Below are 22,324 nucleotides of genomic sequence, written 5' to 3'. Positions count from 1 at the left end.
CAGTAAGCAGATGGGAGATTCATGAACAATACTTTACCCTATTCACATGTGAGAGACACTTCTATTTCCCGGTCTAATCTATTCTGTGTTATTCTATTTATTTTCTTTTTCCTTTTTTTTTTTTTAAGATTTTATTTATTTATTTGACAGAGATCACAAGTAGGCAAAGAGGCAGGCAGAGAGAGAGAGAGATGGAATAAAGCTCCCTGCTGAGCAGAGAGCCCTATGCGGGGCTCAATCCCAGGACTCCGGGATCATGACCTAAACTGAAAGCAGAGGCTTTAACCCACTGAGCCACCCAGGCACCCTTAAAAACAACATCTTAAAAAAAAAAAAAAAGTTCTGGTTGAGCTCCATCAAATGATGTCATTCCAGGAGCTGCAGAACCTTCTCTCTGGGAAGGGGGAGCCAAGTTGCAATCAAGTTTCAAGCTGCAATCAGGAAGCATTCAGAAGAAAGGGACCCTTTGAGTTCCAGCATTTTGTTGGATTTTTCTTCCCTAGAGAGTTAAATTTTGGCCCTGTGGAGTTCTAAATACCTATTAGACAGATATTCAAGTGGAAATTTTGAATGGACATTGAATTTGCATGTCTGGAGCTCAAGAGAGAAGAGTAGGCTGCAGATGTGAATTCCAAATTCTCAAGACATAGGCAGTCTTTAGTGGGACCATGGGATGAAGAAGGGAGAGAGGGAGAGAGCCCCAAAGACTGAGCCTGGGCACACAACTGGCAAGCAGCTCTTTCTCCTTTTCCCCATCCTGCAGCCAGAAACGGGGAGGTGATGGGTGTCAGTGAGGACCTTAAGACAAAGGTCTCATTCTGGGGATAGTAGAACAGTGGGGGGGTCTATTGCTTCCAGCTGAAACTAATTCTGAACTGATACAGGAACAAAACTGAGACATTCCTGGGAAGACTGGTCAAAAATCAAGAAAGAGGGGTGCCTGGGTGGGTTCAGTGGGTTAAAGCCTCTGCCTTCAGCTCAGGTCATAATTCCAGGGTCCTGGAATTGAGCCCTGCATCAGGCTCTCTGCTCGGCGAGGAGCCTGCTCCCCCCACCCCACACCTGCCTCTCTGCCTACTTGTGATCTCTGTCTGTGAAATAAATAAATAAAATCTTTAAAAAAAAATCAAGAAAGAAAAGGAAGGCAGCACAATTCAACAGTGTTGGACTTGAAAAACAGACTAGGGAACTGTAGCAGTAGCCAAAATTTAAAAGATAACAGAGGAATATTGCAGATAATTTTATGACAATGAACTTGAAGCAAAGGTAAACTCAGCAAATGCCTGGAAAAATAAAAATTTACATCAAAAACAGTCAAGGACGGGGCGCCTGGGTGACTCAGTCGGTTGGAGCGATGGAGCGTCTGGCTCTTGATTTCAGCTCAGGTCATGATCTCAGGGTCCCCAGATTGAGCCCCACATTGGGCTCCAAGCTCAGTGGGGGACAGGGTGTATGCCTGAGATTCTCTCTCTCCCTCTTCCTATACCCCTACCCCTGCTCAACTTACGTGTGGACTCTGTCTCTCTCTCTAAAAATAAACAAACAGGGGCATCTTGGTGGCTCATTGGGTTAAAACCTCTTCCTTCAGGTTATGATCCCAGGGTCCTGGGATTGAGTCCCACATGGGGCTCACTGCTCAGCGGGAGTCTGCTTCCCCCCTCTCTCTCTGCCTACGTGTGATCTCTATCTGTCAAATAAATAAATAAAATCTTTTAAAAAAATATATAAACAAATCTTTTAAAAAAGAAAACAGCCAAGGACAGTATAAGAAAGAAAAATTACAGAGCAATGTTACTTAAGAACATAGATGTTAATGCCCTCAATGATATCAGCAACTTCAATCTAGCAATGTATTCAAAAGATAATAAACATGTCATGACTAAGTTGAGCTTATTCTAGGAAGGTTGATTCAACATCAGAAAATCTACTAGTGGAATTAATCATATTAGCATGCTAGTGGAGAAAAACCAAGTAACCATTTCAACTTATACAGAAAATGCACTTGATAATTCATTATTTGTGTTAAAAATTCTTAGCAACCTAAGCATAAAGCGCTGTTAACCCATTTGTTCAATCATCTCTGATTTTAGAAGGAAACATTTTTTTTAAAGATTGTATTTATTTATTTGACAGGCAGAGATCACAAGTAGGCAGAGAGAGGCAGGCAGAGAGAGAGAGAGAGAGCGGTGGATGCAGGCTGCCTGCTGAGCAGAGAGGCCCATGCGGGGCTCGATCCCAGGACCCTGGTATCACGACCTGAGCCGAAGGCAGAGGCTTTAACTCACTGAGCCACCCAGGTGTCCCAGAAGGAAACATTTTTATAGGCTTCTAGAAATGTTATGGGTCTTAGGTGATGAGTCCAATGGATGAATCTGCCCAAACATTAAGGGAATGATGGACTCCATTTTCAAGATGATATTTTTCTCTGGGAGGATGAGAAAGGGGAAGCAACAGAAGAGGGCCATACATGGGCTTCAAAGGTAGGGACATGTCCAATTAAACTAGTTGGGGGTGCCCGGATGCTCCTTTTTGTTTTTCCCTAAGCTTAACCGACTGAGCCACCCAGGCGCCCCCAGGATGTTCCTTTTATCTTTACTCTTTAAATGGTACATATACTTTTATATAGAGACATCTATAAATATATATACAATTGACCCTTGAACAGTGTGGGGGCCGGGGTGCTGTAAAAAATCCATGTATAATTTCTGACTCTCCAAAAACTTAACTACTAAGAGCCTACTCTTCTTCCTAATAACACAAACAGTCAATTAACACACATTTTGTGTGTTATTTGTCTCATATACCGTTTTCTCCCCTTGAGCCCAGGGCCTAGACCCACCTGTTCCCGGGGACTGGGGAACCTGAACTGCCACTCCCACCCCACCAGAGAAAAGGATGGGGAAGGCTGTCGCATTCTGGTCCCTAGAAGCCCTAGGCAATTGTCTGTCCCTCTGGCCCCTGAGTCAGGGGATCTGTCCCTTCGCAGAGTCCCTGTTCCTTTGCAGCCTATCGCTGAGCAGCCAGCGCCAGCCCAGCACACCCTCCAGGGCCTGGAGACTCTAGATCCAGCTGGCTGAGCAGGGAGCCCATCCCCAGGACCCCAGGATCATGACCTGAGCCCAAGGCAGATGCTTAACCGCCTGAGCCACCCAGATGCCCCTCTGAGTAAATTTTTAAACATACCTTATTTTCAGGCACGTGATGGCTCAGTGGACTGAGTATTTGACTCTTGGTTTTGGCTGGGGTCAAGATCTCATGTAGGGCTCAGAGGGGAGTCTGTTCCTCTCCCTCCCCCTTTGCTTCACCCCTGCTCGCTTCCAGGGCTAGCTCTTGCTCTATATCTGAAATAAATAAATCTTTAAAAAATAATGTAAATAAAAACAGCATATTTTCTTGCCTGCCTGAATGCATGTACCCATATTCATACCCACCACACCTGCTTCTGCCCCCCCTTCTCTCTCTTTCAGACTCTCCATCTCTACCTCCTTCTCCAGGCTTTTCTCTGATTCTGCCTTCTCCTCCCCCCAACCCCCCTCTTCCCCCCTCAACTCCCCACCCCTGCCCCTGCACCCAGCTCCCAGTCTCTCCCTGGGGCTGGCTTCCAGCCCCACTGCAGAGCACTCTGGGTCCAAGGAAAAGAGGCTTTGGCTGTGAGTGCATCAGATGCCAGGACCTGCCCTCCCCCTCCGTCTTCTTCCACCCCTCCCCCCCGGGCCCGGACTTAGCGGCCACCACCCTGCTGCCTCCAGACAGGCTGGGGGGAAGGAGCAACAGGGCTCCAGTGCTCAAGGGGGGGCGGCTGGGGGGCCTAGCTGGCTCTTGTGTTATTGAGCTCCTGGGCTGGTGGCTCCGCTTGGCAGAGCTCTGGGGACTCTGGGCACCAGCCTAGAAGAGTGGGACAAACTCCAGGTCACTCAGGCTGAGGCTGAGCTAGACCAGCCCCCAAGCTTCTAGCCTCCCTCCATCCCTACCCTGAGCACCCAGAGCTAAGCCTGATAAGCCCTGACCCTTCCCAGCTAGCCAGAGGTACCCCAGGCCCTCCCCTGACCCTGACCTCTGTTCCCTAACTTCCACACAGTTCCCCTCCATCCTTCATCCTTCAGACCATGTTCTCCCACCTCCACAGAGAGGGAGGGGGCGAGGGCTGGACTCCACAGGAGGGTCCTTAGGGCAAGAGTGGGGTTTTCTGCTCAGACTAGGGGCTCCATGTCTGGGTTTGCCCATCTCCAGTCTATGTCACCACCTCCCGTTATGTCTCCTCACAAGGCTCTGCCTGCTCCAGGAGGCACAAATCTAGGACACACAGCAGGGAGGGGCACCCCGCCGCAGCTCCCACACCAGCCCCTCCAGGCATTCCTGTGAGTTCGGGAGAAAGCTGTCCTTTCCACACCTTCCCTATGATTTTGGCAAGAATTGAACATAGTTGAAAAAAGCACAAGATGTGAGGAGTCAGATCTGGGTAGAACGGCTTCCCCACTCTGACCCTCAGTTTGCTCATCCATCAAATGGAAAGAAAAGTATCTGCAGATGGTCTTCCCAGAGCCCACCTGTGGGTCTACTTTCACCCCTTCGCTGTCAGACCCAGAGGGCAGTTGACCCAGGCTGGCGTCCAGGCTGGATTCCGCCTGCTCCAGCTCCCAAATCTTGTCTGACCAACTATGTATTCTTCTAGTACTCCGCCGCTGGGAACCACTCAGGAATCCCTCCCCTGAGACCCTGGACACACTTCCACCGCCGCACTAAGCCGTCTCCTCTCACGTCCTGTTGGCGTTTCTGGGAATGATCTGTCTTCCCCACACACTGTGCATTCCCCGAGGTCACATGCCAAGTCTCATTCCTCTCTGTGTCCACAGTGCTCAGGCCAGGGCAAGGCACAGAGTAGGCACTCGTGATGCCTGTTCAGTGAGAACGGCCTGGACATTTTTCACGTTCTCTGCCTTGATTCCCACACCTACGCAACCTGTGCCTCGCCATACCTGCCTCAGGGCTTTGTGTCTCCACTGCTGCCAGTCTCCTGGGCCCCCTGTCCTCCTCAGTGTCTCACTTGGAAGGTCCTGGGGAAGAGCAATGCACCATCCCAGGACTTCTGTTGAACTCTGGTTTGTTTGTTTAAAGATTTTATTTATTTATTTGACAAAGAGAGATCACAAGTAGGCAGAGAGGCAGGCAGAGAGAGAGGGGGAAGCAGGTTCCCCATTGAGCAGAAAGCCCGATGTGGGGCTCATTCCCACGACCCTGGGATCATGACCTAAGCCGAAGGCAGAGGCTTTAACCCACTAAGCCACCCAGGCGCCCCTGAACCCTGGTTTTTCTCCCTTACCCTTGAATTTCCTGAGGAAATTCCAGTTCCTCAGGCCACAAACCCGGGGTGAGTGGGGGAGGTGCCCAACTGTCACACTGGTGGCTCTCATGAACTGGGTCTGCTGGTATGTATGCCCCCTTGTGGGCACCCTCCCATGTTGACTCCAGGCTTGGCTTTATGACTTGCTTTAGTCAATGGGACATCAAGAAGCGTGAATGGGAGACTCGACAGGCACTTGCACAATGGGGCCTGTCCTCCCGGAAGCCAGCCGCTGCCCTGTAAGACGGTTAGCTAGACTGTCAGGTGAGGAGAGGTCCTGGGTGATTTGGTAAGCCAACCCCAGCCGCCCCCAGCTGAATGCAACCCCAGCAGCCACCCCAGGCGAAACCAGCTGAACCGGCCAGCTAACCCCAGCCAAACCACAGACTTTCCAGAACTAATATATCCTTGTTTTAAGCCACTGCGTTTTAGGATGGTTTATTTCCCAGCAATAGATAACTGAAGCAAGGCCCAATCCTGCCTCTTCTCTGTCCTTCTCCTCCACATACAGTCCTGTGGAATCCATTCCCAGAATACATCGTATGTCTGACCACTTCTCACCACATCTCCAGATGCCCGTCTGGTCCAGACAGCCATCATCTCTCGCCTGGACCACGGCCACAGCCTCCTCACTGGGCTCCCTGCTTCCAGTCTTACCCTCGCCTCCAGTCACCCTCCAGTGACCAAAATGAAGGTTTGGAGGTTTGGGTCCGATCAAGCCACACACCTGCTTAAGACCCTCCAGTCAGTTCCCCACACAGAGTCCTCCGTAGCCTCCAAAGCCCTGTGTAGTAGAGCCGTGCCTGCCACGTCACCATCCCCAACCCCAGGGTCTCTCCCGAGCCCTTGCTCACTGCACCCCAGCGACACCGGCTTCCTTTCTGTTTCCTGAACATGTCCAGCATATCCCCACCTTGGGGGCTTTATGCTATGGGTCTTTCTGCCTAGATCTTTCTGTTCGCAGCTTATGTGTCCCCTCAGGAAGCCCACCTATAGAAGAGGAAACTGAGGCTTGGAGAAGTGAGCTCATTTCCCATGTTCACACAATCAGGAAGAGGCCGGGGTGACAGTCCATCCAGGGTCTGCATGACCGTCTCCCCTGCCCACACACTGTAGGGCTCTTTCTGCCACATCAGCAGTTTTGGAGGATGATGGTGGTGGTCGTGGGTGCCTGAGAAAGGAGAGGGGTCAGAGGGGCCTCCTCCTTCAATTACTCCTTCTAAAAACACTCCTGGCTGTAGCCTTTGGATCCTGCCCTGGGCTGGGTGCTGGGGACTCAGAGATGAATTCGACCAGACTTTGCCCTCTTGGAGCTCCCATCTGGGAACAGGGAAAGCAGCAGAGGAGGTCAAGGGCAACAGAGGGGTTCAGGCAGCCTTTGGGGATACCTCAGGAAGGCAGCCTTCAAGCTGGGAGCTCTCCAGGAAGGCTTAATGGGGATGCCAGGTTGGTTGCGGGGGACAGCCAGAAAGTAGGGCTGGTGTTCAGTGGCCAGAGCTGACTGCTCTATAAGTCCTGCCCTGACTGTTCCCTGTAAGTGACCAGAAGACTCAGCGCTGGCCATGGGTATCCATGCCCACTGTGTGTGTGTGTGTGTGTGTGTGTGTGTGAAGAGAGTGAGGGAGCAGTACCGGGGCGAGGTGGAGGATAGACAAGAAAAGGGTGGAATGAATAAACAGATTTTACTGATATGGAAACTCAAAGCCAGAGAGGCTGAGCCTCTCGCCCCAGCTCACAAAGCCACTAGGTGATAAAGGCAGGACTGGAACCCAGACCTCTCTTGCCACCGCACAGAGCAGCATGGGAGCAGAATCCACCCCCTCTGGGCCCTGCTGCTTATTCACTATCCAATCTCAGCTAAGGTCATTCCCCTCACGGGCCTCATTTCCAGGGAACTGGATGAAGATACTTTCAACACAAGGACTCTGCAGAAAATACTTCCACTGGAATCAAATTCAGGACCAAAGAAACAGCCTTTGCCTCAGCCTGGTACAGGAGGGCTCCTTGGCCTGCAGGTCCCTTGAGGACCAGCAACTGGCAGCTGTGCTAACAGAAGCCGGGGAGCCCCAGGAATCCCCCAGTGTCACGTGGACTTGGGATTTCCTACCCAGCTGTCTACCTAGAGTTCCAGAAGCCACCACAGCCCAGCTCCTTAGAATCCCTATGCACATCTCTTTGTATCTCTATGTATGTCATCCTCTCGGCCCAGACCCCAACTCACTGGCCCTCACTCCCCAGCATAACATCCAGACTTCCTGGGTTTTTCTCAGCCTCCAGGACACACCACCCTTTGGCCAATGAAGGAAAGGGGAGAGGCAACTCACTGGCCAACTGTCTGACCTGTACAGACACATCTGACTAACCAGAGGAGCCAAGATGGCTTCAGCTCCCATTTTCCAATTCCACTCATGCTCCACCATTCTGTCTCCTTCCACACGGAGGGGTTCCCTTTCGCTGGTTCCGTTCCATTTATTCTACTCGGAATCTCAGGAAATTCTACCTGGACAAGAGAGACATGGTGAGCGGAACCAGAGCTGATCACAGAAGGGAATTCTTGAGGGCAGATTCCCCAACTCTGCTGGGGCCTGGAACAACGTCCAGGGCCCAATTTCTGGGGTATCCAGAGGAACCCCAGCAGGAGCTCAGGCTCTCTGTTCAAAATGAACTCTGGGCTCTACCATTTACTGGCTGTGTGACCTTGGGCAAGCAGCTTAAATCTCTGAGCCTCTGATCTCTTAGCTATAAAATGGGGATTTGGGAGCTATTCACTGAGTGATGGTGAGAATTACATGGAATAAGGCACAGAAGATACCTAACACGTAACAGGTGGTCATGGGCAGCAGCAGTAACAGGTTTTCCTGTTTATTCTCAGGGGCGGTGGCCTTGTCCCAGACAGTCCTGGCCCCAGCATGGCTGGGGAGGCAGAGAGGGAAGAAGGGGTTAAAATAATATAACTATCATTTACTTAACATTTACTACCTGCCAGCCTCTGTTGTAATCAATTCAATAACTTGGCCAAAGTCACACAGCTAGCAAGTGGCAGAACAGGGACACAAATTCAGACCCCCTGGCTGCAGAATTCACACTCTGAGCCACCGTACTATCCTACCTCACAGGAAACCCATTTTCAGATGAGACATGCTGAGGTTGCAAGAGCTTCAATTCCGACTCAGAGCCTAGCTCAGTATTCTGGCAATTTCCACTGTTGCATGCTGCCCCCTAGTGCCCCTATGGGAGACGCACACCAGAAGCCGGCAGCAGACAACCCTGCAGCCTGATCGACACTCCTCTGACCCACTGCTCTTGCTCGTGACCCAATCTGCACATCTTAGAGGTTCCAAATAGCACTCTGAATGCAAGCTACATATACAATCATGATATTTTTTGGCTATCTCACAAACCCTCACATTCTTTTTTAAAAAAGATTTTATTTATTTATTTGACAGAGACGTGGTGAGAGAAGGAACACAAGCAGAGGGAGTGGGAGAGGGAGAAGCAGGCCTCCTGCCCAGCAGAGAGCCTGAGGCAGAACGCTGGAATCTTGACTTGAGCTGAAGGTAGACGCTTAATGACTGAGCCACCCAGGTGCCTCACAAATCATCAAATTCAACAAATCTAACTCCAAGTTTATACTTTTACACCCAGACTTGTCCTCCTTAGTCATCTCCAGCCAGCCAGTGGCCTAAGCCAGAACCCACCCCCCACCCCAGGCTGTCACCAACCAAGTAGCCTGAATGGCAGCTGAGGAAGGAGACCAGAGAAGCAGACATCAAGCCGAGTTAAGCAACAGATGAGGGCCCCTGGTCACAGCCAAGAGGCAAAACTGAGCTCAGGAAGCTCTGGTTAGAAAAGTAGGCCTTTCTGCTTAGAAAGAAGCCCAAACACAGCTCTGAGGGCTGGGAGGAGGTCACATGGAGGAGTACGACACTGGGAGCTAGAGGCCTGGGTACTGCTCTGTCACAGTATGCCCTTGGGACTTTATTTTTTTTTTTTTTTTTTTTTTTTTTAAGATTTTATTTATTTATTTGTCAGAGAGAGAGTGAGTGAGAGCGAACACAGGTAGAGTGGAAGGAAGAGTCAGAGGGAGAAGCAGGCTCCCTGTGGAGCAAGGAGCCCGATGTGGGACTCGATCCCAGGATGCTGGGATCATGACCTGAGCCGAAGGCAGCTGCTTAACCAACTGAGCCACCCAGGCGTCCCTGCCCTTGGGACTTTAATGAGCCTCAGTTTCCCCATCTGTGAAATGAATATGACAATGCCTATCTCAGCCTCTTGTAAGGATAAAATTTAAGTGTTTTCTTTGTAAACTGAGAAGGGAAGTACACAGGAGAGGTTTGTTGTTATCTGGGAAATCCTCCAGTAGATGTTTCCTTTGTTGCACTGAATACTGGGCCCATAAGTTATGTTGTTTTGTTTTCAAAGGGACTCATCAGGACACCGGGGTGGCTCAGTCCGTTAAATGTCCAGTTCTTCAGCCCAGGTCATAATCTCAGGGTCCTGGGATAGAGCCCTACATTGGGCTCCTCGTTCAGCGGGGAGTTACCTTGAGATTCTCTCTCCTTCCTCCTCTGCCCCTTCTTTAGCTTGTGCACTCATTGTCTCTCTCAAATAAATAATCTTTTTAAAAAGAGGTCATAATTTTGTGGGGTGTGTTTAATTATGGTAAAAGAAAATATATAGGGGTGCCTGGGTGGCTCAGATGGTTAAGTGTCTTAATCTCAGGTCTTAATCTCAGAGTTGTGGGATCAAGTCCCACATCGGGCTCCCTGCTCAATGGCATGTTTGTGAGTTTGTTTCTCCCCTCTGCTCATACTCTCTCTCTCAAATGAATAAATAAAATCTTTTTTAAAAAAAGGAAATGGATAAAACATAAAAATTGCCATTTTAACCACTTTTAAGTGTACGATGTGGCATTAATTACATTCACACTGTTGCACAACCACCGCCATGATCTATTTCCAAAATTTTTCATCATTCCAAATAGAAACTCTGTACCCATTAAGCAATAACTTCCCATTTCCCCCCTCCCTCCAGTACCTGGTAACCTCTAATCTCTGTCTTAATAAATTAGTCTGTTCTAAATATTTAATGTAAGTGGAATCAGAATTTTTGTCTTTCTGTGTCTGGCTTATTTCACTTAGCATAATGTCTTTAAAATTCATCTATGCTGGGGCTCCTGGCTGGTTCAGTCAGTGGAGTGTGCAACTCCTGATCTCAGGGCTGTATGTTCAAGCCCCATGTTGGGTGTAGAGATTACTTAAAAATAAAATCTTAAAAAATATTCCTCTAGCCTGTAGTATGTATCGGAACATCATTTTGTTTTTTTAAGATTTTTTTTTAAGTAAATCATGATTGTGGTGTTGAGTCATAAAATTGCATGAACATTTAAAGACTCACAGGGATGAGCCTGTGTGACTCAGTTGGTTAAGCATCTGTCTGCATTCAGTTCAGGTCATGATCCCAGAGTCCTGGGATCGAGTCCCACCTTGGGTTCCTGGTTCCTCTGGGAGCCTGCTTCTCCCTCTGTCTGCTGCTCCCTCTGCCTGTGCTCTCTCTCTCTCTCTCTGATAAATAAACAAAATCTTAAAAAAAAAAATCAAAGACCTACAGAGCTGTACACTAAAAAGGTGAGTTATAAGGTAAAACATACCTTAACCTTAAAAAAAAGAATAAATAAATGAGTGGGAGAAAAACTAAGACTCTAGACTCTCACATTTTTGCTACCTTGAGAACTTTGCAAGTGACAACAGCCTTCATTATTTACAGCATAAATGTATACTTTTTCATTCATTCATTCATGATAAAAATGAAAGTACTTGAACCTATCATCCAATCCAAGAACTACAAAATCACTAAAAACTATCTATTTACTGTTCCTCCCCCCACCCCCAGGTAATCACTATTCTGAATTTTGTGTTCTTCCTTCTCTTGCTTTTTTTTTTTAGTAGTTTTTTTCCCCACACATAAATTAGGCTGGGCCTTATGAATTTGCCCTTTTTATAGGTCAAAACAGGTCACAACCCAGCAGCTTTATGAAGTTCAACCCCAATATTATGCCTAAATTTAGTAGTTCTGGTTATATTTGAATTTTACAAAACGGGTATCATTCCATCTATGCTCTTCTGGGACTTGCATTTTTTTCTTAATCAATTTTTTTTGTTGTTTTTTTTTTAGTAATCTCTTTAGTAAGCAGGGCTGGAACTCACAACACTGAGATCAAGAATCACATGCTCTTCTGACTGAGTTTTCACTCAAAATTATATCACCACGATTCAGCTGTATTGCTGTTTTTTCATTCATTTTCTATTGTTGTATAATTATTCCACATCTCTTCATTTCCTGTCAATGGTATTTCAGTGTTTTTGGTTTGGGGATACCATGAACAATGTTTCTGCTACCATTCTTATCCATGGCTCCTGGCACATATGTGCCCTTTTTTTTTTTTCTTAAGATTTACTTTATTTTATTTTTTTTAAGTATTTTTATTTATTTTTGTGAGAAAGAGAGAGAATGAGCGGTGGTGGGAGGGGCAGAGAGAGAAGCAGGCTCCCCAACGAGCAGGAAGTCTGATTCAGGACTTGATCCCAGGACCCTGAGATCATGACCCGAGCTGAAAGCAATCACTTAACCGACTGAGCCACCCAAGTGCCCCTTATTTATTTATTTTAGAGAGAGAGCATGCATGAGCGAGGAGAGGGACAGAGGGAGAGGGAGAGAGAAAGAATCCCAAGTAGACTCCCTGCTGACACTAAGCCCACATGGGGCTTCATCCTAGGACCCTGAGATCATGACCTGAGCTAAAATCAAGAGCTGGATGCTTAACCTAACTGTGCCACCCAGGCACCCCGTATGTGTGCCATTCTTGTGGTTGTACCCAGGAATGGACTTGCTGGTCTTAGGATACACAGATTTCAGCTATACACAACGGCGACTCACTTTCTGAGCTCCAAATGAGGATACACTGTACCATTTGCCCCCAGGTAAGAATGTGGACAAGATGTGGTGGGAGTTGCAGAGGGTTTCTCGTGGAATTGAACACCTGCTGTATGGATATGGTAAGGGACCCACAGAATGAGATGATGGTGCCCTGAGGGGTGAGACAGGAAAAGAAACGCTCCAGTTGCCATGGGAATGATCTTCCAAGGAGTGGTCCACCCTGGCTGGACAAAGGGAGGGCTTGAGACCCAAACAGAGCAGACAAAGATCTCTATCCTAGTCAGCAGGATCTCCGTCTATGGTTGGGAGGATGTGTACCAGTACATGAAGGGCGAGAGACCTAGGCAGTGCTGAATTCTTCCTACCTACCAATCCTTACCCCAAAGATCTCTCCACATATCCTTGATCTCACTTTGCATCCATTATCTTTTTTAATTTTCCCAGCCAGAGAGAGGTATTATTATCTCCACAGATAGGCTTAGAGAAGGAGAGTGTGTTGCCCAAACTCACACTTTTTTTTCCCAACTGCCTGAACAAATAATTTCCCCTTCCTTCCTTATTCTGTTTCCACATCTGTAAAATGGGAATGATAACACCTAACCCACCTCACAGACTCGTGGGAGGATTAAATAATACTATGCAAGCATGAGTCCTGGAGCTGCTCCTTGAACGTCACGTGTTCAAAAAAAAGAAAAGGAAGAAAGTCATTTGTTTATTGGTACTGTTGTTATTATTCTTTTGGAGAGCAGGAACCCAAGAGAGTCTGAGCCCTGACTTCTTGCCACCCAGTGATGGTTCCTCTTCCAGAGACTCCATGGGATGTGGTAGTCATGGCCCATTTTGGTCACCTCTGTGGCTCTGTGATATGTCTTTCAGGACTGGACAGGACTCCACTCTGCTTCTAGGCCCCAGAATAGAGGTAGTTGATCTTCCCTGCAGACTTTCCCAAACGGAGGTGAACTGCGCAGCTAAGCAGAGGACACCCCCTATTTTGTCTCAGGGCAAAGGAAAAACTCGGGGAGCCCAGCGGTTCATTCAATCGAGAAAATCTGCTGAGCACCTAGTATGCGCCCGTCCTGCACTGGGCAGCGGGAGCATTGGGAACAAGACCAGACTGTGTCCTAAAGTCAGAAAAGGAGGAGTCACAAGACAAGAAAACTGTGTGCTGAATATTATGATAATGAAGTAGGGAGAACTGTTCTATATAACAGGAAACCAGACAGGCCTAGGGGCCAGGGAAGGCATCCCAGGAGATACACACCCTTGGAGCTGCGCCTTTAAGAGCTGGCAAGAGCTCCCCAGGTGCTCGGAGACTGCTCGGACTACCTGCCCATTCAACGGAAGAGGAGACTGAACCGCCAGCGTCGGTCTACCCTGCCAGCGTCGGTCTACCCTGCCCGCCTCACTTAGCCAGACCAGGCTGAGCACCGCTTGGAGGGCGTAGACACAGCGCGCGAGCCAGGCCTCGGGCCCCCCACCCCTACCCCGCCGCCACCCTCGGCGCCCAGGGCGGGGCCTCTGCCCAGGTGCGCGGCGGCGGCGGCGGCGGCGGCAGAGCTTCGCGGAGGCAGGAAGTGTGTCCCCAGCGGCGGCCCGTGCCGCGCTCCCGCGAGACGCTCACCTGCGCTCCAGGTGAGCGGCGAAGGGGGCGGGGGGAGGGGCCGAGCCGAAGGCGGCTCACCTGGCGGGACAGGTAAGCCCCGCGCGGGCCCGTGGGGGCGCGAAGCACGGCGGCACTGGTGTGGAGAGACCCCTGAGGCTGCGCCTGGGCGGGGGAGGGTCCCGGGACCAGTTCCTCGGGCGCCACCCTCCCACTTCCGGGGTGTGCGGGCCCGGCCTGGGAGCGGCCCGAGCGGGCGCCGGGGCTGGGCGGGCAGAGTGGGGTGGGAGGGCCGCGGTCGCCCTCAGGGCTCCGCTGGCTGGGGGAAAGATGTCAGGTGGGGAGAGGGGCTGCGTCTGCCCGCGGGCGGAGGGCCGCTGCAGCTGGAGAGGATGGTGCTCGCCCCGAGGGCCCTGCTGGTGTAGGGGCTGTGCTGATCCGAGGGGCAGTGCCGGGGTCTGGTTCTCCCGTGCCTCGCGAGTAGGTGTCCCCGGATGCCGGAGTCACAGGCTGAGCCTTCGGGGCAGGAAATAGAGGGTGCGGGGACGCCGGGTGCGAGAGTAGAAGGCTGTTTCTCCGAGCAGGGCTGGGGTGCCCCTCTCGGTGGGCTGTGCTAGACTGGGCTAGGGTACAGGGGTGGGGCCTGTCCTGGGGACCTTGGGAGGAGGGGAATAGTACAGAGACAGACCCGTGTGTGTGTTCTCAGGGACTAGGGAAGGGGGAAGACCATCAAGAGAAGTTTGCTGAGGGTGGGTTAGGACCTTTTGACTCTGAGGAAGATCCGTGCAGCGACTTTGGGCGCCCAGCTTCCAAGCCCCTCCCACCCCATGCACCGCACCAAGTAGCCTGCACAGAATAACTCGTTTAAACCTCAGCAGTGGCCCAGGAAGATACTCCTCTTTTCCCTTGTTAAAGAGGAGAAGACTGAGGCCCAGAGTCTTGCTCCAGGCCACAGTAGGAGCGGGGGCCCTGCCTTCACTCAACCAAGTGACCAGTGTTCCTAGGGCTGGGGGGGTGGGGACAGCAGCAGTTAGGGGAAGATAGAACCTGAAAAAAATGGGCTGAGATTGACTTCAGGAGGTTTCTGGACCTAGAGGGGGAAACTGAGAGGAGCTATTGTCCTTACCCTAGGTCTTGCTCCCCACTTCCCTCTGTCTCACCCCATTCCAGGTATGTGGCACAAAACAAAGTACATGGGCTCCAGAGTCTGGCAGACCACAGCACAAATCCTGTTCCATCCCTTTCCAGCTCGGTGTCTCTGGGCAAGTCACTTCTGAGCTTCTGCTTCCTGATCTGTAAAGTGGAGATACACTACTTCCTGAGCAGGTGTGACTGTTAGGTAAAGTGAAAGTCCTCTTGGGTCGGAGCCTGTTTCTGGCCCATTCCCTGCCATTTCCCCAGCATTTAGCACAGTGCTGGACACATGGTAGTGTTCAATAAATATTTGGTGGGTGAATTTAATGAATAGTAGCAAATCCTTAAGCCTTGGAGGTAGAGAAGGAGTGACCCAGACCATCATCAGTAACCCCTTGATGTTTTTAGAAACCCCAGGTCGCCCAGAGCTCAGTGTGGTTCAAACAATGTAGAGACACCCAACCTCCTCATCCAAGGCCTGAGCCTAGAAGACTCAGGGCTTCCTCTGTGGTCTCCATGGGTTCAGACTTGTCCATGGAGCTGGCAGCTGGCCAGCTTGCCCCCTTCCTCCCAAGTAATAGATGGGATGAGGTAGTGGGTAAGAATCTGGGCCAGGCTGCTTGGGTACAAATAGTTGTGTGACTTGAACAATTTATTTAACTTATCTGGGCCTCGGTGTATAGTAACAACAACAACAATAATACCTACAAATAAGGTTGTAAGAATTGGTGTTTTTTTTTTTTTAAGATTTTATTTATTTATTTGACAGAGAAATCACAAGTAGGCAGAGAGAGGAGGGAAGCAAGCTCCCTGCTGAGCAGAGAGCCTGATATGGGGCTCGATCACAGCACCCTGAGATCATGACCTGTGCCGAAGGCAGAGGCTTAACCCACTGAGCGATCCAGGTGCCCCAAGAATTGGTTTAATACATTCACAGCACATAGAACAATGTAAGCCATCAATAATTAACTCATTCACTAGAATGCAGATTTAGGTCTGCAGATTAGGTAATTTTGTCTCTTTTACCACTGTATCCACCAAATCTAGAACAATGCCTGGCATTCAGTAGGCCTCGCTAAGTATTTGTTAATTAAGTGAATGAATGATTCCATACTCATCCCCCAAGGCAAAGGTTTTAAACCACTGGCCTGTCTGGATCATGAGGGACTTCCAAGTCACCTGTTAGAGTCTCTGTGTACACACTTTTGGAGAGGGGATCTCATCCTTCTTCCCTGAGCCTGCTGCTACTCCTAGTCTGGTCAGCCTAGAGCCTAAGTCCTTTTTCTTCCTACCCAATGGTCCTGATTCTACTCCGAGGTGACACAGAATGTGTGAGTCCCCTGAAGCACTTACTGTACCCAACCCTGTTCCAACACCGAGCCAGAAAGCAGTCAGACACAGTCACAGTCCCTGCCCCTTGGGGTCATATAGGCTTATCTTCAAACAGTGGGTTCAAGGCCAACCCAGCTGACAGAGCCCAGCAGAAAGCTGTGGGGAGAAGGGCTCCCATCTGCTTGGGGAGTTGGAGGGGTCTTGGAGAAGGAGTGAAGAATGGGGTCAGGGGAGTGAATTCTATAATGGCAGGAATAAAGAACTCCTGTATCCTCTTACCAGCTGCCCTGGCTAGCATTCCTTCCTCCCTCCCTTACTTTCTTGAGACATATGCATCTTCTGATTTTCTTGGGAAACTTTTGAGATTAGCTTGTTGACATGTGTATACTTACTGAGACTAAGAACGTTGTCTTATAAAACCGTAGTAATCAAATTCAGGAAATTTAACATTGGCATATTACTGTAATATACAGTCTACTTCCAAATTTTACCACTTATCCACATTATCCAGTATCCAATTTCTCCTCTTGATCCAGGATCCAATCCATGATCATACATTGCATTTGGTTGTCATTCCCTTAAGTTGGACTTGTCTGACATCTCTTCATGATTACGTTCAGGTTATGCATTTGGGGTAGAAGTACTTCTTAAGTGATGTGGTTTCCTTCTTAGTGCCGAGTACCAGGAGGCACAGGATGTCAGTTCATCCCTTTACTGAGGATTGTTAACTTTCGTCGTTTGATTACAGTGGAATATGCCAGGTTTCACCAGATTTTTAAAGTTCTCCCTGGCTGCAGCAAGTAGAAGGGAATGTAGGTGGCCAGAACGGGAGCCTTGATAGTACCTGGGTGAGAGATGATTTAAAGAAGTGACATTTATTTGTCCAAAGCACATTGTCTGTTTGAGCCACAATTGGGACTAGAACACAGATCTCCTGATGTCTACTCCTAGGCTCCTCACACATCACCAGTTCTGGGACCCCAGTGCCATTAAATCAGGGATAAACAGATAAAGAATCAGTGTTGCAAAAAATCCAAGTTGTTGTATGGCAAATCCCTACATGGGATCAAGAACCTTCCACACATGACTACATAAGGTTCCCTGACTCCCTTAGGCATAGTTATTCATTCCCAAAATGCCTCATATAACCTACATGTCCCATCTTAGGAGATTTTAAGCATCTGTTTTTCCTACAAAACTATGAGTGAATCACAAGAACAGGGTCTGTAGTTTATTCATCTGTGTATGGTTTTTTTTTTTTTTTTTAAAGATTTTATTTATTTGAGAGAGATAGAGAGAGCACAGCAGGGGGAGCAGCAGGCAGAGGGAGAGGGAGAAGCAGGCTCACTAAGCAGGGAGCAGATGTGGCGCTTGACCCCAGGACTATGGGACCATGACCTGAGCCAAAGGCAGATCATCCGTGGTTTTACAGTGCCTAACGTGGGGCCGGGCTCCGTGATTATGGAATGAATGAAGTCTTCACTCTGAGCTTGCTAGCAACCAAGTCAAGAAGGAAAAGAAAGTGTATTTTGTGGCTTGGCTTTCTTGTCTAATCAAAGGAAGCAAAAGAATGCTTGGTGTTAAATATTGCTAGCAGAGCAAATCTCACCCGGACTGAAACATTGACAGGGGATCTGTCACATTCCCATGACTGATTTGAAGGCAGAGGGGAAGGGAAGGTAGTGATGGTCAGGTTCACAGGGGAAGCATGTGTTGAGAGCCTCAGAGACTCTGTTGGGTGGGATTACCAACAGAGGGGATAAACTGAGGGAGACCATTCCCCGGAAAGGGAGATCTCTGGAGATTTTTCTTTTCATGTGGTAAAATGTACATTATATAAAATTTGCCACTTAAAATGTTTTTTTACCACGTTAACCATTCAGTTCTGCAGCATTAAACACATTCACATTGTTGGGTATTGTTTGACCACTGCTATCATCCATCTCCAGAACATTTTCGTCTTCCTAAAGTGGAAATCTACCCATTACACAGTAACTTCCCATTTGCCCCTGCCTTCAGCCCCTGGCAACCACTGTTTTACTTTCTTGTCCTAAGAATTTGTTCTAGATATTTCGTATAAGTGGGACCATACAATATGTGTCCTTTGTGTCAGGTTTCTTTCCTTTAGCATAATGTCTCAGAGCTCATCGGTGTTGTGGCACATATCAGTCTCACTCCTTTTTAGGGCTGAATAATACTCCATTGTAAGTATATGTGGCATTTTGTTTATTCATACATCTGTCAGTGAACATATGGGTGGTTCCTACCTTTTGCCTATTGCAAATAATGCTGCTGTGTGGACACTGGCATGCAAATGTCTGTTTCGGTTCCTGCTTTCCGTCCTTTTGGGGGACTGCAGGCAGGGATGGCGGGCCCACGTGGCAGTCCTGTGTCTGATTTTTGGAGGCACTGCTGTGCTGTCTGCTACAGCCACACCATTCTCCAAGGGCTTCTCCATCCCCACGTCTCCAGTGCCTTTCATTTTCTGCTTTTTCAATGGTAGCCACCCCACTACATCCCTGGGTGTGAAATCTCAGGACACTTTTAAAATTTTTTAAAATTTTTATTTAAATTCAATTAATTAACATGTAATGTATTTTTCATTTCAGAGGTAAAGGTCAGTGATTCATCAGTCTTATATAATACACAGGACATCTTTTTAAAAGATTGATTTATTTATTTGAGAGGATGGCAGAGGGAGAGGGAGAGAGAATCCCAAGCCGACTGTGCACTGAGCATGGAGCCTGACATGGGGCTTGATCCCAGGACCCTGAGATCATGACCTGAGCAGAAATCAAGAGTCAGACGCTTAACTGACTGAGCCACCCAGGTGCCCTGTCCCAGGAAATTTTGAAATGTAGGTTAGACCAGAGACAGAATTTCTTCTTTGGAGAGGGAGGGACGCTAGGTGAGGGTTCCTGGGCCTAACTGCACCCTTGAATGTGACTCCTTCCTGGCCTCTCCTCCCTAGGTGCCTGGCTGCAACAAATCATGCAATGAGCCATGCCCCGCCCTGGACACCCCCGCCCATCATCTGGGCCCCCACGCTTGGGACCCTGGGAGCGGCCAACAGAACTATGCGTGGAGACTTTTGATGAGCCATCCCAACCCCCACCAACCCGCCGCACCCGCAGGCCAGACCCCAAGGACCCTGGCCACCATGGGCCCGAGAGCCTTACCTTCATCTCCAGCTCTCCTGAGTCTGCTGCTGAGCCCCCGGCCTGCTGCCTGCCCTGGAGACCGTGGGTGTGGGACTGGTGCCGGGCTGCCTTCTGCTTCCGCCGCTGCCGGAGTTGCCTCCAGCGATGCGGGGCCTGCATGCGGGGCTGCAGCCTCTGCTTGTCTGCTGGCGACTCCCCTGAGGGGACTGCTGAAGCCAGCTGGGCCAAAGAACACAATGGAGTACCCCCCAGCCCCGATCGTGCACCTCCCAGCCGGCGGGACGGCCAGCGGCTCAAGTCAACCATGGGTAGCAGTTTCAGCTACCCTGATGTCAAGCTCAAAGGCATCCCTGTGTATCCCTACCGCAGTACCACCTCCCCAGCCCCTGATGCGGACTCCTGCTGCAAGGAGCCACTGGCTGAACCCCCACCCATGCGGCACAGCCTGCCTAGCACCCTCGCCAGCAGCCCTCGTGGCTCCGAAGAGTACTACTCTTTCCATGAGTCGGACCTGGACCTGCCTGAGATAGGAAGCGGCTCCATGTCCAGCCGAGAGATCGATGTGCTCATCTTCAAGAAGCTGACCGAGTTATTCAGTGTACACCAGATTGACGAGCTGGCCAAGTGCACATCAGACACTGTGTTCCTGGAGAAGACCAGTAAGATCTCGGACCTTATCAGCAGCATCACCCAGGACTACCACCTGGATGAGCAGGATGCCGAGGGCCGCCTGGTTCGCGGCATCATTCGCATCAGTACCCGCAAGAGCCGAGCCCGCCCGCAGACCACAGAGGGCCGCTCCGTGCGGGGTGCAGCCCCTGCTGCTGCCCCTGACAGTGGCCACGAGACCATGGTGGGCTCAGGGCTCAGCCAGGATGGTAGGTGGGGTTCCCTGTGGCTGAGGGACAGAGTGGAGGAGACTCTGGCCAAGGGAGGGCTACACTGGGTGGTTGGCCACTGTGGGTCCACCCTCGGCCAGTCCCTGCTCTCCTTTGTCCTCTCATGTCCCCTAAGAGACTCCTCTGTCCCCTGGTACAAGCTGCCGGAGTTTGCAGGCCTAGCCTGGTTAACAGATCCAGGATCCCATATGAATTTAGACCTGGGCCCTGGCCTAACCAAATCCCCCACCCAGACACCACTACACACACGCACATGCACACGCATACACATATGCTAGTTGTGTCTTTGTTTTAAACATTGTTTCTCAAGCCCGGCCCAGGTGTAGATGATCCCTCCCTCATCAGGCTGGGAGCTAAAGTTGGGGTTAGGGTTGAAAGGATGTGATAATGACCACTGCCCCCTCCTGTTCCCTCCCTAGAACTCACAGTGCAGATCTCCCAGGAGACCACTGCAGATGTCATCGCCAGGAGGCTGAGGCCTTATGGAGCCCCAGGTTTGGTCCTGACCTGATGAGTACAGAGAGGAAACTGCCCTCGGGCCTCCCCTCCACGCCCCCCCCACCCCTGCCATGGCCCTCTCCCAGCTTCCTCTGGGGATGCGTGGGGATGGGATCAGAAAGGAACCAGAAGCCTGAGCAGCCTAGACCCCATCCTGATCCTACAAGCTGGCTTCAAGGGTTCACCTGGGAGATATTCAGGGGGCAGGTGCCCAGAAGTTGCATCTGAGCCCCTCCGCCAGTCACTGGGGAGGACAGTGTAGGGCAGAGGCCATGCACTGGAGCTGAAAAGGCACCCTGTGTGCCATCTACTGCTGCTGCTGTGGTTTTCAGAGACCCCAGGAGTGGGGTCATTCCCCTTTGACAGACAGCAGGCTGGGACTCAGAGAGGTCAAGAACCTGAGTGGGATCCAGTCAGGATTGGACTGAGATCAGACTGACCCACGCTTGAGTCCTACTCCGCTCCTTGACAGGCTTCTCCCTGTCCGTGGGACCTGGATGAGCTCCTTCCCTCTCTAAGCCTCTGTTTCCTCTTCCCTTCCCCTCAGGATACCCAGCCAGCCACGATTCATCCTTCCAGGGCACAGACACAGACTCGTCAGGAGCACCGCTGCTCCAGGTGTACTGCTAACCCTTCTGGGAGAAGTAGAGCCCACAGCCAGAAGAGGGGAAGCAGGCCCCCCCTTTGGAGGAGGCTGGGTCCCCTGGCCCCTCCCATTTCAGCTGACTGGTTCCTGGACCATGTGCATTTCACTGAGCGACGGGTGCCCACATCACCCTGGATCCCTCGCTGGCCTGACCCCTGCCTGGGCCTGTTCCTTCCTGCCCACGGTCTTCAGGCAGCCTGGATCATGAAAGGCAAAGACTTAGAGGAGTTACCTTCTGGGACTGAATCCCAGCTCTACCATAACCAGTCAAGCAAACTCCCCTCTCCCCAGGATGAGGGTAGCACGTGAGAGGGTGACAGTTCAAAGCAGCTTATCTTAAATGGATTGGGTTGGGGGGCAGGCAGGGCCTCTTGTCTCAAATTCTGTGGGCAGTGCCCACTCCACGTTTTCTATTGGTTCTTGGCTTATGTTCTATATGCTAACATGACAGTAGTTTCAAGTACAAAGATAGTAGATGACTGCCTGGACATCTCGGCTGTGATAATGCTCTTTCTGTCCAATCTGCTTGACCGATACACAGAGCAAGAGACAGGATAGAGTGCCCAGCCTGCCTTAGTGTTGTGGGGTCAAAGTCAGAAGGCTAAAATGAGACCAAGAATGTCCACTTCTCAGGTTCACTGAATTCCAGTGAGCCAGTTTCTATAGTTTACGTACCTGAGAAAGGTCTGACAAGTGGTTTCTGTCATTGTTCAGAGGTTCTTCTAGGTAGGCCTACCCGGACCCCTCGGTTCACCCAGTTCACCGCCTACAGCCTGG

General features: G+C 50.2%; 1 protein-coding gene across 6 annotated transcripts; it reads left to right on the top strand.

The window, feature by feature from the left end:
- The first annotated feature begins 13,612 nt into the window (after nt 1–13,612).
- On the top strand, nt 13,613–22,035 carry KDF1 (keratinocyte differentiation factor 1). 6 transcript variants are annotated; one of them, XM_004741083.3, is made up of 5 exons: nt 13,613–13,909; nt 15,048–15,203; nt 19,315–20,382; nt 20,823–20,897; nt 21,449–22,035. In XM_004741083.3, the coding sequence occupies exons 3-5, from the start codon at nt 19,347–19,349 to the stop codon at nt 21,529–21,531; spliced, it is 1,194 nt and encodes a 397-aa protein (XP_004741140.1). In that variant the 5' UTR covers nt 13,613–13,909; nt 15,048–15,203; nt 19,315–19,346; the 3' UTR covers nt 21,532–22,035. The 6 variants fall into 6 exon arrangements, with proteins under 6 accessions (XP_004741140.1, XP_044919960.1, XP_004741142.1 ...); XM_045064025.1 differs by having other exon boundaries at nt 15,048–15,216; XM_004741080.2 differs by having other exon boundaries at nt 13,894–13,970.
- Nucleotides 22,036–22,324: the final 289 nt, after the last annotated feature.

Source organism: Mustela putorius, unplaced genomic scaffold (genome assembly GCF_011764305.1).
Source record: "Mustela putorius furo isolate JIRA1106 unplaced genomic scaffold, ASM1176430v1.1 tig00003853_pilon_pilon_pilon, whole genome shotgun sequence".
Taxonomy (NCBI): Eukaryota; Metazoa; Chordata; class Mammalia; order Carnivora; family Mustelidae; genus Mustela; species Mustela putorius.
Note: the sequence above shows the minus strand (reverse complement) of the source record. Positions and strands in the feature narration are given on the sequence as shown.

Bases quoted from the DNA above. Each gene is read 5' to 3' on its own strand.
- KDF1 (XM_004741085.3), top strand. From the start codon at position 19,347: ATGCCCCGCCCTGGACACCCCCGCCCATCATCTGGGCCCCCACGCTTG. The intron at 20,383-20,822 runs GTAGGTGGGGTT...TTCCCTCCCTAG, and splicing joins CTCAGGGCTCAGCCAGGATG to AACTCACAGTGCAGATCTCC. The intron at 20,898-21,448 runs GTTTGGTCCTGA...CCTTCCCCTCAG, and splicing joins GAGGCCTTATGGAGCCCCAG to GATACCCAGCCAGCCACGAT.